The sequence below is a fragment of the Aquarana catesbeiana genome, linkage group LG07 (genome assembly GCF_042186555.1).
Source record: "Aquarana catesbeiana isolate 2022-GZ linkage group LG07, ASM4218655v1, whole genome shotgun sequence".
Taxonomy (NCBI): domain Eukaryota; kingdom Metazoa; phylum Chordata; class Amphibia; order Anura; family Ranidae; genus Aquarana; species Aquarana catesbeiana.
The window spans coordinates 62,947,752-62,963,994 of record NC_133330.1 but is presented as its reverse complement, the minus strand read 5'-3'; the positions used below and the strand labels follow the sequence as shown (position 1 = coordinate 62,963,994).

The 16,243-nt window shown below is 42.4% G+C and overlaps 1 protein-coding gene across 1 annotated transcript in view; it reads right to left on the bottom strand.

Moving 5' to 3' along the window:
- Nucleotides 1-16,243, bottom strand: part of DNAH12 (dynein axonemal heavy chain 12) — a 253,222-nt gene that overhangs the window by 199,915 nt on the left and 37,064 nt on the right. Inside the window, exon 2 of the mRNA XM_073592248.1 lies at nt 2,658-2,826. Within this exon, the coding sequence (XP_073448349.1) occupies nt 2,658-2,815 (158 nt within the window). The 5' untranslated portion in view covers nt 2,816-2,826. The remainder of the gene's footprint in view (nt 1-2,657; nt 2,827-16,243) is intronic.

Below are 16,243 nucleotides of genomic sequence, written 5' to 3'. Positions count from 1 at the left end.
AGTTTAGACATTAATAACTGTGTGTTGAGTTATTTTGAGGGGACAGCAAATTTACACTGGTATACAAGCTGTACACTCACTACTTTACATTGTAGCAAAGTCTCATTTTTTCAGTGTTGTCACATTAAAAGATATAATAAAATATTTACAAAAATGTGAGGGGTGTACTCATTTTTGTGAGATACTGTACATATAAACATATTCAGTACATTATGAACAATACATGAACAATTCCTCATGTTTTATCCCATTCACCCTGCTAGTACAGAAAAATACATGTGGATCTGCCAGAAATCCAGTGAACTCTTATGCCCCGTACACACGGTCGGACATTGATCGGACATTCCGACAACAAAATCCTAGGATTTTTTCCGATGGATGTTGGCTCAAACTTGTCTTGCATACACACGGTCACACAAAGTTGACGGAAAATCCGATCATTCTGAACGCGGTGACATAAAACACGTACGTCGAGACTATAAACGGGGCAGTAGCCAATAGCTTTCATCTCTTTATTTATTCTGAGCATGCGTGGCACTTTGTGCGTCGGATTTGTGTACACACGATCCGAAATTCCGACAACTGATTTTGTTGTCGGAAAATTTTATAGCCTGCTCTCAAACTTTGTGTGTCGGAAAATCCGATGGAAAATGCGTGATGGAGCCTACACACGGTCGGAATTTCCTACAACAAGGTCCTATCACACATTTTCCGTCTGAAAATCCGACTGTGTGTACGGGGCATTATTGTCCTGTTTGAGCTAACAATAGTGCATTTTCTTTTCTGCACTTAGTTCCATGCAGGGCTGCCAGCCCTGACTGCTGCTCTACAGAAGAAAGGAAAAGCACACTTGGGAGAAGTAGTTTTGGGGGCATGTCTATGTCAACAGGAACTAAGCTCTAAACAGTTTCCCCTGCAGGAATTAATCAGTTGTCAATGACTATTGGATTTGTAATGACTAATAAGTCATTACAGGGCAAACAGCTAAGACTGGTCACATATTCAGAGCTTGGCTCACACAACGTATAAATGTTTATTTGCAGTTTTGCCTTGAGATCACATTGCAATTTTGTGCCCTTCTACATGCTGCTTATACCATGTGATTATGCGATTATGTCACAGTGAGTAATAAAAGCTATTACTTGATACAGGAACAAGGTAAAAGGAAAAATAGTGTTGGGACATGATCTAGAGGGGGATAGGGGAGTTTAAGGGTATGTTTGGATAATTCCTGGACTTACGCTTTAATGTGTTTTTTTTGTGCTTTGGCCTACAGCCTGTTCACTTTGATTGGACCTATAAAGAATAATTCCAGGTATCGAGATTTTTACATACTTAATTGGTCCAGCTTTGATCAATGTAACTATGCATACTGTATATCTAGATCTAAATCTCCACTAGTTTCCAGGTCATGCGCTGAGTAGCTGCTCTGCTGCATAGGAGGTCATTCTCCTGGAATGGAATTTGAACATTATCACTTAGGGGTGTACTCACTTTTGTTGCCAGCGGTTTAGACATTAATGGCTGTGTGAGTTATTTTGAGGGGACAGCAAATTTAAACTGTTATACAAGCTGTACACTCACTACTTTACATTGTAGCAAAGTGTAATTTCTTCAGTGTTGTCACATGAAAAGATATAATACAATTTTTACAAAAATATGAGGGGTGTACTCACTTTTGTGAGATACTGTATGTATATATATATATATATATATATATATATATATATATATATATATATATACACACACACACACACACACACACACATTGGTCCAAGCTGGACCAATGTACCTTTGTAAAAATATACCATACCTGGAATTCTTTCTGGTTGACGCACAAAAAAAATGTACCTGCATTTTTTTTGGGCAACGCAGCACTCCACAATGCATATACATACATACATACATACATTTACTGTGGTGCGCTGACTAATAGGTGCATTGGTTAACAATGTATATACAGTATGTGTTGGAATGCCACTGGACTGAATGTCAGTACACTGTAATGCACATATAGAGCATGCATTTCCATTACCACACAGGGAAAGAGGGGATTCCAGCCTAAAGGATACTGAGTGCAATATGGAGGCTGTCATTGCTGACCTCTCCTTCTGAAAATGGTCACTGTTTGGCACCCATACTGATCCTCTGGCTTTCGTAATTTAACTGAAATGATGGCGATTCCGACTTCCAACTTTACTTGATACATGCTTGTTCTGGGTCATTTTATTGTTTAATAAGATACAAGCATAAGTTCAGGTTGTATACAGACAGCCCACTGCACAGCTCTCCACCTTTAGGGTTTATTCATATCAGCTGCATTGGGCTACTTTGGGCTGCCTTGGCCAATGCAGTCCCAACACGTAGACAAGGCAAAAAACCTTGTTCCCTATCATGGCAGTTCACATCGTTGCTCTGCAGTGGTGTGCATTGAAAAAATTAGTGTGCAGTACTTTTTTCTGCAGAGCATGGTGCAGTGCAATCCACCACAATCCTGTGGCCAAAAAAAACTGAATACAGATGCAATCCTGCGGCCAATACAACTGAATGATATGTTACTTTGTGACTTGTGACATGCTTACAGAGCATTGACATCGCTGTCATCACCTTGCACACTAACGGGATCTGGTCCCAGAGCTCAGTACAGAACTTACATGATTTCATTGAGGGTCTTTTGCTGCTCACGGCTTCTTTTGTGTCTCATCAGCTTCTTGTTGGTAGCACTAGTCGATATCGTCGGTAGGATGAGTGGAGGTAAGTGCGCTCTCAGATGCTCCCCGGGGGGGAGTTGTGAAGTTCTGTTGGAAGCCATCTAGACACATGCTAAAACAATCACAATATAAGTTATCAGTGAGTACTTTTATAACACTGACATGGAATGCAAGGAGTCAGCAATAAATTGTTAAAGAAGGACTGGGGTCCAAATGTAGGTGGGCTGAACAAGAGAAATCTGTCATATACTCCATCCATGACAACCAATAGTGTCCAAACCCAGAAGTGAGCTGCCATTGATGGGCCATAGAGCTGAGGGCAGGAGATTCCCCACCTCACAGCTGATGTACACAAAGAGGCGGGGATGCTTGCAACAACACTGACCAAATATGGCCAATGACATTGACCTAACATGGACATGTTCCCATATAAGGTCAATGATGTCACAGGCATCCCTGCTTCTTTGTGTACATCAGCTTTGTGGTGAGGAATCTCCTGTCCGCAGCTCATTGGCCTAGCAATGATATCTTTCGGGTTCAACCAAACCCAAGCCTGAATCCAACCTCATCGCTACTAAACACAGTGGATGGAGGAATCACCATGGCCGGCTGTTGTATTGTGACAGCTGGCACCCACTGCTGTCTGAATACCTGGAACAGTGCCTGCATCTGATTGGATTCAGGCGCTGTTTGGCTGACAATTTTCTGCCTGGCTCCTTCCATTTTCAGATTGTTGTCAGATAGGGGGTGCTGAAAAGGCCACCCATAGCTTCATTTTGGCTGGTTCCTAATGAAATTTGATCCATGTAAAGCCGGCTTTACTTAAAGCCAGCATACAGTTTTAACCTAGAACATGCACATAGCTCGGGGACTTTACTTGCTGCAGGTCAGTGATGCATAGAAACTCAGGCAACCAGCCTTCGAGAAGGAAATCAGCAATGGTAGCCTATGTATTTGTCTCATTACAAGTTTCCTGTAGGACAAGTACTTTTTTCTTCCAATGTGGTTGCTCTGTAATGTAGCATTTTTAATCTGGGGATAGGGACTACCTAATAAGCCTAATTTTGCATTTTTATGGATTGTTCACATCGGGTGTGATAAACTAAATCAATGCAGGGACACAGAGAAGACAATTGTTCTTTATGTGCCCTGCTCACAACATACAGGTGCATTGGTGTACGTTGCATACAAACAGAAGTCTGCATTGTTATACAAGCAAAGTTACAAAAAGATTACCAGATTTTTAAAATAAAATCTGCCGAAACTCTATTAACTATGCCCACATTTTTTGGGGGTGGTCAGAGGCGGAGCAGGTGGTGGGGATAATAGGGGCATTCAAACTGTGTCACACTAAATGTTGGTTGTGGCCAATCACTGTTAGGGGGAGGGTAATAAAGCGGTATGGTTTAATGACACCTGAGCATAGTAGGATGGACCCTGCAGCTGCCCATGCTGGAGATGCCATTATTAAAGCTGGCGAGAAATCAGGGACACGTTCTTTTATCCAGGGAAATTTCTTCCCAGAACAGGTCCCTAAAATTGGGGATGGTCCCCAGAAACCAGGAATGTCTGGTCACCCTACATAACAACGCAGTGTGTTGTAACAGCTGTTGCTCATGGGGTTCATTTTTTTTGGTAACGTCAAAAAAAGTGAAAAAAAAGCGATGCATCATGGCTGCACAATAGAAACCAGTGCATATGAGGATTTATTGCTGTTTGTATCAGACAGACATCACAGAAAATCCCCCCCAAAAATTGGATTTTTAAAACACCTTACCTGTAAAATCCTTTTTTTTGAAGTACATCACGGGACACAGAGCCATAGTAGTTACTATGTGGGTTATAGGCCACCTTCAGGTGATGGACACTGGCACACCCTAAGACAAGAAGTCCACTCCCTATATAACCCCTCCCACTACTGGGAGTACCTCAGTTTTGTAGCAAAGCAATGCACGTGTATACCAAAAAGAAGGGAGGGGCCTCTGTGTCCCGTGATATACTTCAAAGAAAAGGATTTTACAAGTAAGCTGTTTTAAAAATCCTATTTTCTTATCGTACATCACGGGACACAGAGTCATAGTAGTTACTATGTCGGATGTCCCAAAGCAATGCCAACTGAAGGGAGGGAGATACAACAAAAGTAGGGCACTAAGAGACTAGAGGACTTATACTGCTGCCTGCAGTACACTGCGTCCAAAGACGATATCCTCATTAGAGCTGGGCAATTTTCTCAAAAAAAAAATCTGCGATTTAAAAAAAAAAAAAAACTCGATTCACGTTTCGAAACGAGTTTTGTTTTTTTTATGGACACTGCGCCGGTCCTGAGGAGCTGCGGGTAGGAGTTTTTAGGCTAAGCTGAAGCCGCAGCCTCACCTACAAACTCCTGCCCGCAGCTCCTCAGGACCGGCGCGTTGTCAGCCGGTCCTGGTGGAAAAAAAAAAAATCAATTTGCTGAAAATTTGAATCGATTTGACCTCTCAACTCGATTCAAGATTCAAATCGATTTTTTCCCCAGCCCTAACATAACCTGAGCAAATGATTAAACTCTTCAACAGACAGGATGATTAAACTGATAGACAGGAATCACTTAATATACTGAAAGTGATATATATATATATATTTATATACTGTATATATTATACACCAATCAGCCATAACATATCAATACAGCACATATCTGCCATAACATTATGACCACAGAGAGGTAAAGTGAATAAAATGTATTATCTTGTTCCAATGGCATGTGGAAATGGGTGGGATATATCAGACAGCAGGTCTGGGCAAGCATAGGGATTTGAAGGGCTTTGACAAGGGACACATTTTAATGGCTCCTGGGTCAGAGTGACTCCAGAACTGCAGATCTTGTAGGATTTCCCTCTTTCCTTCTCATTTGTCCCTTATTTTGTTCTGATCTATATAGATGTATATAAAATGCACTTGTGTTTCCCCAGTGCTAAACCTTTCATCCAAATTCTAAATTGCTGCATTTGTCAATTTTAAAAGCCAATATAAAGGAATAGTAGTGGTAAAAAAAAGTCCTTATAGATTTAAATAACATTTTTATTTGATTAATTCTTCTTTAAGGGGGTGTGCCAGGGGGCGTGTCCTATACCTACATACATTTGCAAGTAGGTGTCCATCATTCCCATCTCAAAATGTTGGGAGGTATGGTGATGGACGGCAAAGGCTCATTGATGCACGTGGGGTGCAAACGCTGGCCAGTGTTGTCTGATCCAAAAGAAGAGCTACTGTAGCTCAAATTGCTGTAAACCTTAAAGAGGTTGTAAAGGTTTGTTTTTTCATTTAAATAATAAATTGGTATACTTCTATGTTGTGTCAGAACACACAGTGCATCGCATATAGAGATGTGTAGCTGCAGACTGGCAGGGTGCCCATACTGACCCGTGTCCACAGCTAAAAGTGTCTACAATGGGCATGTGAGCATCAGGGCATGTGTATATATATATATATATATATATATATATATATATACACACACACACATTATCTCACAAAAGTGAGTACACCCCTCACATTTTTGTAAATATTTTATTCTATCTTTTCATGTGACAACATTGAAGAAATGACACTTTGCTACAATGTAAAGTAGTGAGTGTACAGCTTGTATAACAGTGTAAATTCTGGCTTTTTCACTTAGGGGTGTACTCACTTTTGTTGCCAGCAGTTTAGACATTAACCACTTGCCGACCGCCTAACGTAGATATACGTCAGCAGAATGGCACGGGCAGGCAGAATCACGTACCTGTACGTGATCTGCCTCCCGCGGGCGGGGGGTCCGATCGGACCCCCCCCCGGTGCCAGCGGCGGTCGGCTTGTGACTGGGAGCGTTGGGAGGCGAGGGGGAGACCATCCGATCGTGGCCCCCCCCTCGCGATCGCTCCCAGCCAATCGGAATCCTCCCCTGCCTGTGTGTAGTTTCACACAGGCAGAGGATGTGATGTCATCTCTCCTCGGCTCGGCAGTTTCCGTTCCAGCGCCGAGGAGAGAAGACATGTAAGTGCACAACACTACACACAACACAGTAGAACATGCCAGGCACACTAAACACCCCCGATCCCCCCCCGATCGCCCCCCGATCCCCCCCCCCTGTCACAAACTGACACCAAGCAGTATTTTTTTTTTTTTTCTGATTACTGCATGGTGTCAGTTTGTGACAGTTACAGTGTTGGGACAGTGAATATTACCCCCCTTTAGGTCTAGGGTACCCCCCCTAACCCCCCCTAATAAAGTTTTAACCCCTTGATCACCCCCTGTCATCAGTGTCACTAAGCGATCATTTTTCTGATCGCTGTATTAGTGTCACTGGTGACGCTAGTTAGGGACGTAAATATTTAGGTTCGCCGTCAGCGTTTTATAGCGTCAGGGACCCCCATATACTACCTAATAAATGTTTTAACCCCTTGATTGCCCCCTAGTTAACCCTTTCACCACTGATCACCGTATAAGTGTTACGGGTGACGCTGGTTAGTTCGTTTATTTTTTATAGTGTCAGGGCACCCGCCGTTTATTACCGAATAAAGGTTTAGCCCCCTGATCGCCCGGCGGTGATATGCGTCGCCCCAGGCAGCGTCAGATTAGCGCCAGTACCGCTAACACCCACGCACGCAGCATACGCCTCCCTTAGTGGTATAGTATCTGAACGCATCAATATCTGATCCGATCAGATCTATACTAGCGTCCCCAGCAGTTTAGGGTTCCCAAAAACGCAGTGTTAGCGGGATCAGCCCAGATACCCGCTAGCACCTGCGTTCTTCCCCTCCGCCCGGCCCAGCCCAGCCCACCCAAGTGCAGTAACGATCGATCACTGTCACTTACAAAACACTTAACAAATAACTGCAGCGTTCGCAGAGTCAGGCCTGATCCCTGCGATCGCTAACAGTTTTTTTTGTAGCATTTTGGTGAACTGGCAAGCACCAGCCCCAGGCAGCGTCAGGTTAGCGCCAGTACCGCTAACACCCACGCACGCACCGTACACCTCCCTTAGTGGTATAGTATCTGAACGGATCAATATCTGATCCGATCAGATCTATACTGGCGTCCCCAGCAGTTTAGGGTTCCCAAAAACGCAGTGTTAGCGGGATCAGCCCAGATACCTGCTAGCACCTGCATTTTTCCCCTCTGCCCGGCCCAGCCCAGCCCACCCAAGTGCAGTATCGATCGATCCCTGTCACTTACAAAACACTAAACAAATAACTGCAGCGTTCGCAGAGTCAGGCCTGATCCCTGCGATCGTTAACAGTTTTTTTGGTAGCGTTTTGGTGAACTGGCAAGCACCAGCGGCCTAGTACACCCCGGTCGTAGTCAAACCCGCACTGCAGTAACACTTGGTGACGTGGCGAGTCCCATAAGTGCAGTTCAAGCTGGTGAGGTGGCAAGCACAAGTAGTGTCCCGCTGCCACCAAGAAGACAAACACAGGCCCGTCGTGCCCATAATGCCCTTCCTGCTGCATTCGCCAATCCTAATTGGGAACCCACCACTTCTGCAGCGCCCGTACTTCCCCCATTCACATCCCCAACCAAATGCAGTCGGCTGCATGAGAGGCATTTTCTTTATGTCCTCCCGAGTACCCCTACCCAACGAACCCCCCCAAAAAAGATGTCGTGTCTGCAGCAAGCGCGGATATAGGCGTGACACCCGCTATTATTGTCCCTCCTGTCCTGACAATCCTGGTCTTTGCATTGGTGAATGTTTTGAACGCTACCATTCACTAGTTGAGTATTAGCGTAGGGTACAGCATTGCACAGACTAGGCACACTTTCACAGGGTCTCCCAAGATGCCATCGCATTTTGAGAGACCCGAACCTGGAACCGGTTACAGTTATAAAAGTTAGTTACAAAAAAAAGTGTAAAAAAAAAAAAAAAAAAACACAAGCAAAAATATAAAATAAAAAATAATAGTTGTCGTTTTATTGTTCTCTCTCTCTCTATTCTCTCTCTATTGTTCTGCTCTTTTTTACTGTATTCTATTCTGCAATGTTTTATTGTTATTATGTTTTATCATGTTTGCTTTTCAGGTATGCAATTTTTTATACTTTACCGTTTACTGTGCTTTATTGTTAACCATTTTTTTGTCTTCAGGTACGCCATTCACGACTTTGAGTGGTTATACCAGAATGATGCCTGCAGGTTTAGGTATCATCTTGGTATCATTCTTTTCAGCCAGCGGTCGGCTTTCATGTAAAAGCAATCCTAGCGGCTAATTAGCCTCTAGACTGCTTTTACAAGCAGTGGGAGGGAATGCCCCCCCCCCCAACGTCTTCCGTGTTTTTCTCTGGCTCTCCTGTCTCAACAGGGAACCTGAGAATGCAGCCGGTGATTCAGCCAGCTGACCGTAGAGCTGATCAGAGACCAGAGTGGCTCCAAACATCTCTATGGCCTAAGAAACCGGAAGCTACGAGCATTTTATGACTTAGATTTCGCCGGATGTAAACAGCGCCATTGGGAAATTGGGAAAGCATTTTATCACACCGATCTTGGTGTGGTCAGATGCTTTGAGGGCAGAGGAGAAATCTAGGGTCTAATAGGCCCCAATTTTTTCAAAAAAGAGTACCTGTCACTACCTATTGCTATGATAGGGGATATTTACATTCCCTGAGATAACAATAAAAATGATTTAAAAAAAAAAAAATGAAAGGAACAGTTTTAAAATAAGATAAAAAAAATAATAATAATAAAGAAAAAAAAAAAAAAAAAAAAAAAGCACCCCTGTCCCCCCTGCTCTCGCGCTAAGGCGAAAGCAAGCGTCGGTCTGGCGTCAAATGTAAACAGCAATTGCACCATGCATGTGAGGTATCACCGCGAACGTCAGATCGAGGGCAGTAATTTTAGCAGTAGACCTCCTCTGTAAATCTAAAGTGGTAACCTGTAAAGGCTTTTAAAAATGTATTTAGTTTGTCGCCACTGCACGTTTGTGCGCAATTTTAAAGCATGTCATGTTTGGTATCCATGTACTCGGCCTAAGATCATCTTTTTTATTTCATCAAACATTTGGGCAATATAGTGTGTTTTAGTGCATTAAAATTGAAAAAAGTGTGTTTTTTCCCAAAAAAATGCGTTTGAAAAATCGCTGCGCAAATACTGTGTGAAAAAAAAAAATGAAACACCCACCATTTTAATCTGTAGGGTATTTGCTTTAAAAAAATATATAATGTTTGGGGGTTCAAAGTAATTTTCTTGCAAAAAAAAATTATTTTTTTATGTAATCAAAAAGTGTCAGAAAGGGCTTTGTCTTCAAGTGGTTAGAAGAGTGGTTGATGTGTGACATAAGCTTCTAAATGTTGTGCATAAAATGCCAGGACAGTTCAAAACCCCCCCAAATGACCCCATTTTGGAAAGTAGACACCCCAAGCTATTTGCTGAGAGGCATGTCGAGTCCATGGAATATTTTATATTGTGACACAAGTTGCGGGAAAGAGACAATTTTTTATTTTTTTTATTTTTTTTTGCGCAAAGTTGTCACTAAATGATATATTGCTCAAACATGCCATGGGAATATGTGAAATTACACCCCAAAATGCATTCTGTTGCTTCTCCTGAGTACGGGGATACCACATGTGTGAGACTTTTTGGGAGCCTAGCCTTTCTAAGGCCGTAAATTTTTGATTTCACTCTTCACTGCCTATCACAGTCTCGGAGGCCATGGAATGCCCAGGTGGCAAAACCCCCCCCCAAATGACCCCATTTTGGAAAGTAGACACCCCAAGCTATTTGATGAGAGGTATAGTGAGTATTTTGCAGACCTCACTTTTTGTCACAAAGTTTTGAAAATTGAAAAAAGAAAAAAAAAAAATGTTTTTTCTCGTCTTTCTTTATTTTCAAAAACAAATGAGAGCTGCAAAATACTCACCATGCCTCTCAGCAAATAGCTTGGGGTGTCTAATTTCCAAAATGGGGTCATTTGGGGGGGGGGTTTGTGCCACCTGGGCATTCCATGGCCTCCGAAACTGTGATAGGCAGTGAAGAGTGAAATAAAAAATTTACACCCTTAGAAATCCTGAAGGCAGTGATTGGTTTTCGGGGCCCCGTACGCGGTTAGGCTCCCAAAAAGTCCCACACATGTGGTATCCCCATACTCAGGAGAAGTAGCTAAATGTATTTTGGGGTGCAATTCCACATATGCCCATGGCCTGTGTGAGCAATATATCATTTAGTGACAACTTTTTGTAATTTTTTTTGTTTTTTTGTTTTTTTGTCATTATTCAATCACTTGGGACAAAAAAAATGAATGAGATGGATGGCCTTAAGGTGCTTTCACTCAATGCCAAGGGACTAAATACCCCAGAGAAACGGAAAATGTTGCTACACGACCTGAAGGCCTCTAAAACTGATATAGCATTCATACAGGAGACTCATTTTAGAGCGAATAAGGTACCTGTACTAAAGAACAGATTTTTTCCTGAAATATACCATGCCACTAATAAATTTGCTAAAGCCAGAGGGGTATCTATTCTCCTATCTAGTAAGTTTTCATGGGTATGCAGTGAATCTCTGTTAGATGAAGGGGGACGTTTTGCGTTTATAAAAGGGTTTCTGGGCGGAGTACGGGTGACTCTAGCAACGATTTATGCGCCTAACGATCACCAGGATATCTTTATCCGTCGAATATTGGTCAAACTAATGGACTTCATGGAAGGCCCACTGATCTTGGGAGGGGATTTTAATGTCCCCCTGACCCCCCAAGTAGATACATCATCAGGGAAATCATCAGTTTCTATAAGCTCCCATAAACGGATTAATCAGGCTATACATAATGCCCAACTCATCGATGTGTGGCGCCTTCAGCATTCGGGCGAGAGGGACTACTCATTTTATTCTCCACCCCACAAGGTGTATTCGAGAATTGACTTTTTTTTAATCCCCCACGCCCAGTTGCATGCTGTTCGTGAAACCTCTATTGGTTCGATCACGTGGTCCGACCATGCCCCTATATCAATGACATATGCCTTATCACAGGTGGCTTCACATGCAACTCGCATGTGGAAATTGAATGAAAGCCTCTTGCAAATCCCAGAAGTAGTATCAGAAATTACCAAAGAATTGCCTCTATACTTTCAGACAAATCAAACTCCTGACAGTAACCCAGGCATAGTATGGGAGGCTCATAAGACAGTTATACGAGGCATTTTTATTAAACACGGCTCTAGAATTAAAAGAGACAAGGAACGACAATTAAATCTGCTCCTGACCAAACTTCAAGCTACAGAATCTAAACACAAAAACATACCTTCTCAGGTAATAGAACGAGAACTAGTCGAAATTCGGACACAAATCAACGACCTTCTACAATACAGAGCTAAGGCGGCATTGCAGAAATGCAGGAAAACCAGTTACGCATATGGGGATAAATGTGGGAAAATATTAGCTAAGTTAACTAAGGAACAAAGACTCCAATCATACATACCACATATTATGTCCTCAAAAGATCAGAGAATAGCTTTGCCAATGGAAATTTCGAAGGCTTTTCGAGACTTCTACGCATCTCTTTATAAAATACCATCTGTTACAAACCCCCAAACATTGATAGATGAATATGTGCAATCAGCTCAAATACCTACTATTACCCCTGAAATTAAAATGGAACTAGACAAACCAATAAGTTTAGAGGAACTGACATCAGCAGTAAACTCTACAAAACCAGGAAAGGCCCCCGGTCCGGACGGTCTTACCCTGCAATACTACAGAACCCTGCTTCCTATATTAGGACCCTTTATGGTAGACCTGTTTAATGGCTTGGGCAACGACGAGACTCTCCCTAGAGATATGTCAAAAGCATATATATCCGTTATTCCGAAGGAAGGCAAGGACCCGACTCTATGTGGCAGTTATAGGCCAATCTCCCTTCTAAACTCGGATATTAAATTGTTTACTAAAATTCTGGCGACTCGTTTAGCAATTCATTTACCAGATTTGGTGCATTTAGATCAAGTAGGCTTTGTTCCTACTAGAGAAGCAAGGGACAATACGACTAAAGTCTTAAATTTGCTACATGTGGCTAAAACTTCCCACACACCATGTGTATTCCTCAGCACAGACGCGGAAAAAGCATTCGATCGGGTGAATTGGCAATATATGTTTACAGTTCTTCGATATGTGGGCCTAGGAGATACGATTATTCAATGGATTACTACAATTTACTCACAACCTACGGCTCAGGTTAAGGTAAATGGGGTCCTTTCGGATCCCTTTCCTATATTAAATGGCACCAGACAGGGATGTCCGCTTTCCCCCGTGCTATTTGTTCTGTGCTTAGAACCATTTCTAAATAGAATTCGTCGGAACCCGGACATCCAGGGCATAAGTGTCGGAGGTGATCAGTACAAAATCTCGGCCTATGCGGATGATATGCTCTTTTCATTGACAAATCCTGCTATCTCCCTCCCCAACCTACTACGTGAGTTTGAGACCTATGGACGTCTATCCAATTTGGAAATTAATTTCCATAAATCAGAAGCTATGGGGATAGGGATACCCCTCTCTATGCTGTCTACATTCAAGTCTAGTTTTAAATTCAAATGGACAGCGACAGCTTTGCAATACCTAGGCACTTATATCCCGACGGAGACGTCTCGCATATTTGAAATGAACTTCCCATCACTGTTGTCAAAAACCCGTATGCTTTTAGAGACTTGGAACAGGGGCCTGTATTCGTGGTTTGGCAGAATTAGCCTATTAAAAATGAGTATCCTACCGAAATTTCTGTATCTGCTCCAAGCCCTACCAATTAGAATCCCCATATCCTATCTTAAACAAGTTAACGCACTTTTTATCAAATTTGTGTGGGCGTATAAGAAGCCACGATTTTCTTTTCATTTAATGACCCTACCTAAACAACATGGGGGACTAGCTTTCCCAGATATCCGAGCATACTATCAGGCAATCCACATAGGTAGAATTGTAGATTGGTGCCGCCATAGTCGATCTAAACTATGGGCTTTGATAGAACAGGCCCAAACATGTATCCCACTCTCAAAGGCCCTGTGGTGCTATGACCATCTCCAACCACCATTGAAAAGTCACCCACTAATAGGGACGACGCTCCGTATAGGATCGGTAGCTAGTAAACAATACTCTCTTTCTTCTTCGGACTCTCCGTTATTTCCTATTTTAGGGAATCCACAATTCTCTCCCGGCCTCTGCCTTCACACGTTCGGCAAACTACGCCGGACGGGCATAACTCAAGCATCCCACTTTTTAGTGAATGGCAGATGGCCTTCCATCAAGGAACTAATGACGGAGGAGGGTCCCTTCAAATTGACCCTCTGGCCAGCACTTCAGCTACGACACTTTCTGGATACAATACCTAATCCACGTAATTTCACCCGCTCCCTGACGAGATTTGAAGAATATTGCTCTGATGAAGGCAATATAACGCGGGTCCTATCTAAAATATACACCATGCTGAATTATCCGACAACTCTATCACATCCGTCGTTCTTGGAAAAATGGGAACAGGACCTACAACGGAAATTCACACCGGCACAAACCCAGAATATATTTAGATTAGCGTGGAAGACATCAATCTGTACAAAAACACAAGAATCTAACTACAAATTACTGACGAGATGGTATTATACCCCTTATCTTTTGCACCAATACTACCCTGATACCACTGATATCTGTTGGAGATGCTTGGGGGACAGAGGTACACTACTCCACATATTCTGGTCATGCCCCAAACTGACTAACTTCTGGACGACAGTCCGGGAAGTGTCTCAAAAGTTCACGGAATATAAGATACCTGGTGATCCGGCATTTTTCTTATTACATGTCTCTAATATTCCTGCCAAATGCTATCAAGAATCAATTCTGGGGCATCTTCTTAATGCTGCAAAGTCCTGCATTCCACTTTACTGGAAAAAACAATCATCACCAACGGCAGCCGACTGGCTACGTAAAGTGATAGACATTAGTAGAATGGAGGACTTGCTGGCGGCTGAGCGAAACCAACAAGACAAGTACTTCATGACTTGGAGTGGTTGGAAACAGTTCATAAATTCTACGGAGGGAATAGCCCTCCGTAGATAGGAGACTCATGTATGAATGCTATTCTTTACACACCTTGGCCATCCCTCTCGGCTTGAATTTTTTTTTTTTTTTTTTTTTGTTGTGTTTTGTTTTGTTCGGTCTTGTTTTGTTTGTTTGTCTGTTTGTCTGGTCTTGTTTTCTTTGTTAATCGATTAGAAACAGGAAAAAAAAAGAAACGAGCGTAGTTGGGTTTTTTTTTTTTTTAACCTGAATCCCTTCTATATATGTCTCTCAGTAGACAACAAAGGGCGGTGCCGGTTGGGGACTGGCCCTAAAACAACTATACTGAACTCTATTGTAGACATAAACAGACGGGTTTATATTGTAGTTGTAATCCATATGTTATATTGTTTATTTTTTCTGTTGTACCGACCTGACTTTGCCCGTTGTGGGTGTTAATAAAAGTTATATTTGGAAAAAAAAAAAAAAAAAAAATATATAATGTTTGGGGGTTCAAAGTAATTTTCTTGCAAAAAAAAATTATTTTTTTATGTAATCAAAAAGTGTCAGAAAGGGCTTTGTCTTCAAGTGGTTAGAAGAGTGGTTGATGTGTGACATAAGCTTCTAAATGTTGTGCATAAAATGCCAGGACAGTTCAAAACCCCCCCAAATGACCCCATTTTGGAAAGTAGACACCCCAAGCTATTTGCTGAGAGGCATGTCGAGTCCATGGAATATTTTATATTGTGACACAAGTTGCGGGAAAGAGACAATTTTTTATTTTTTTTATTTTTTTTTGCGCAAAGTTGTCACTAAATGATATATTGCTCAAACATGCCATGGGAATATGTGAAATTACACCCCAAAATGCATTCTGTTGCTTCTCCTGAGTACGGGGATACCACATGTGTGAGACTTTTTGGGAGCCTAGCCGCGTACGGGACCCCAAAAACCAAGCACCGCCTTCAGGCTTTCTAAGGCCGTAAATTTTTGATTTCACTCTTCACTGCCTATCACAGTCTCGGAGGCCATGGAATGCCCAGGTGGCAAAACCCCCCCCCAAATGACCCCATTTTGGAAAGTAGACACCCCAAGCTATTTGATGAGAGGTATAGTGAGTATTTTGCAGACCTCACTTTTTGTCACAAAGTTTTGAAAATTGAAAAAAGAAAAAAAAAAAATGTTTTTTCTCGTCTTTCTTTATTTTCAAAAACAAATGAGAGCTGCAAAATACTCACCATGCCTCTCAGCAAATAGCTTGGGGTGTCTAATTTCCAAAATGGGGTCATTTGGGGGGGGGTTTGTGCCACCTGGGCATTCCATGGCCTCCGAAACTGTGATAGGCAGTGAAGAGTGAAATAAAAAATTTACACCCTTAGAAATCCTGAAGGCAGTGATTGGTTTTCGGGGCCCCGTACGCGGTTAGGCTCCCAAAAAGTCCCACACATGTGGTATCCCCATACTCAGGAGAAGTAGCTAAATGTATTTTGGGGTGCAATTCCACATATGCCCATGGCCTGTGTGAGCAATATATCATTTAGTG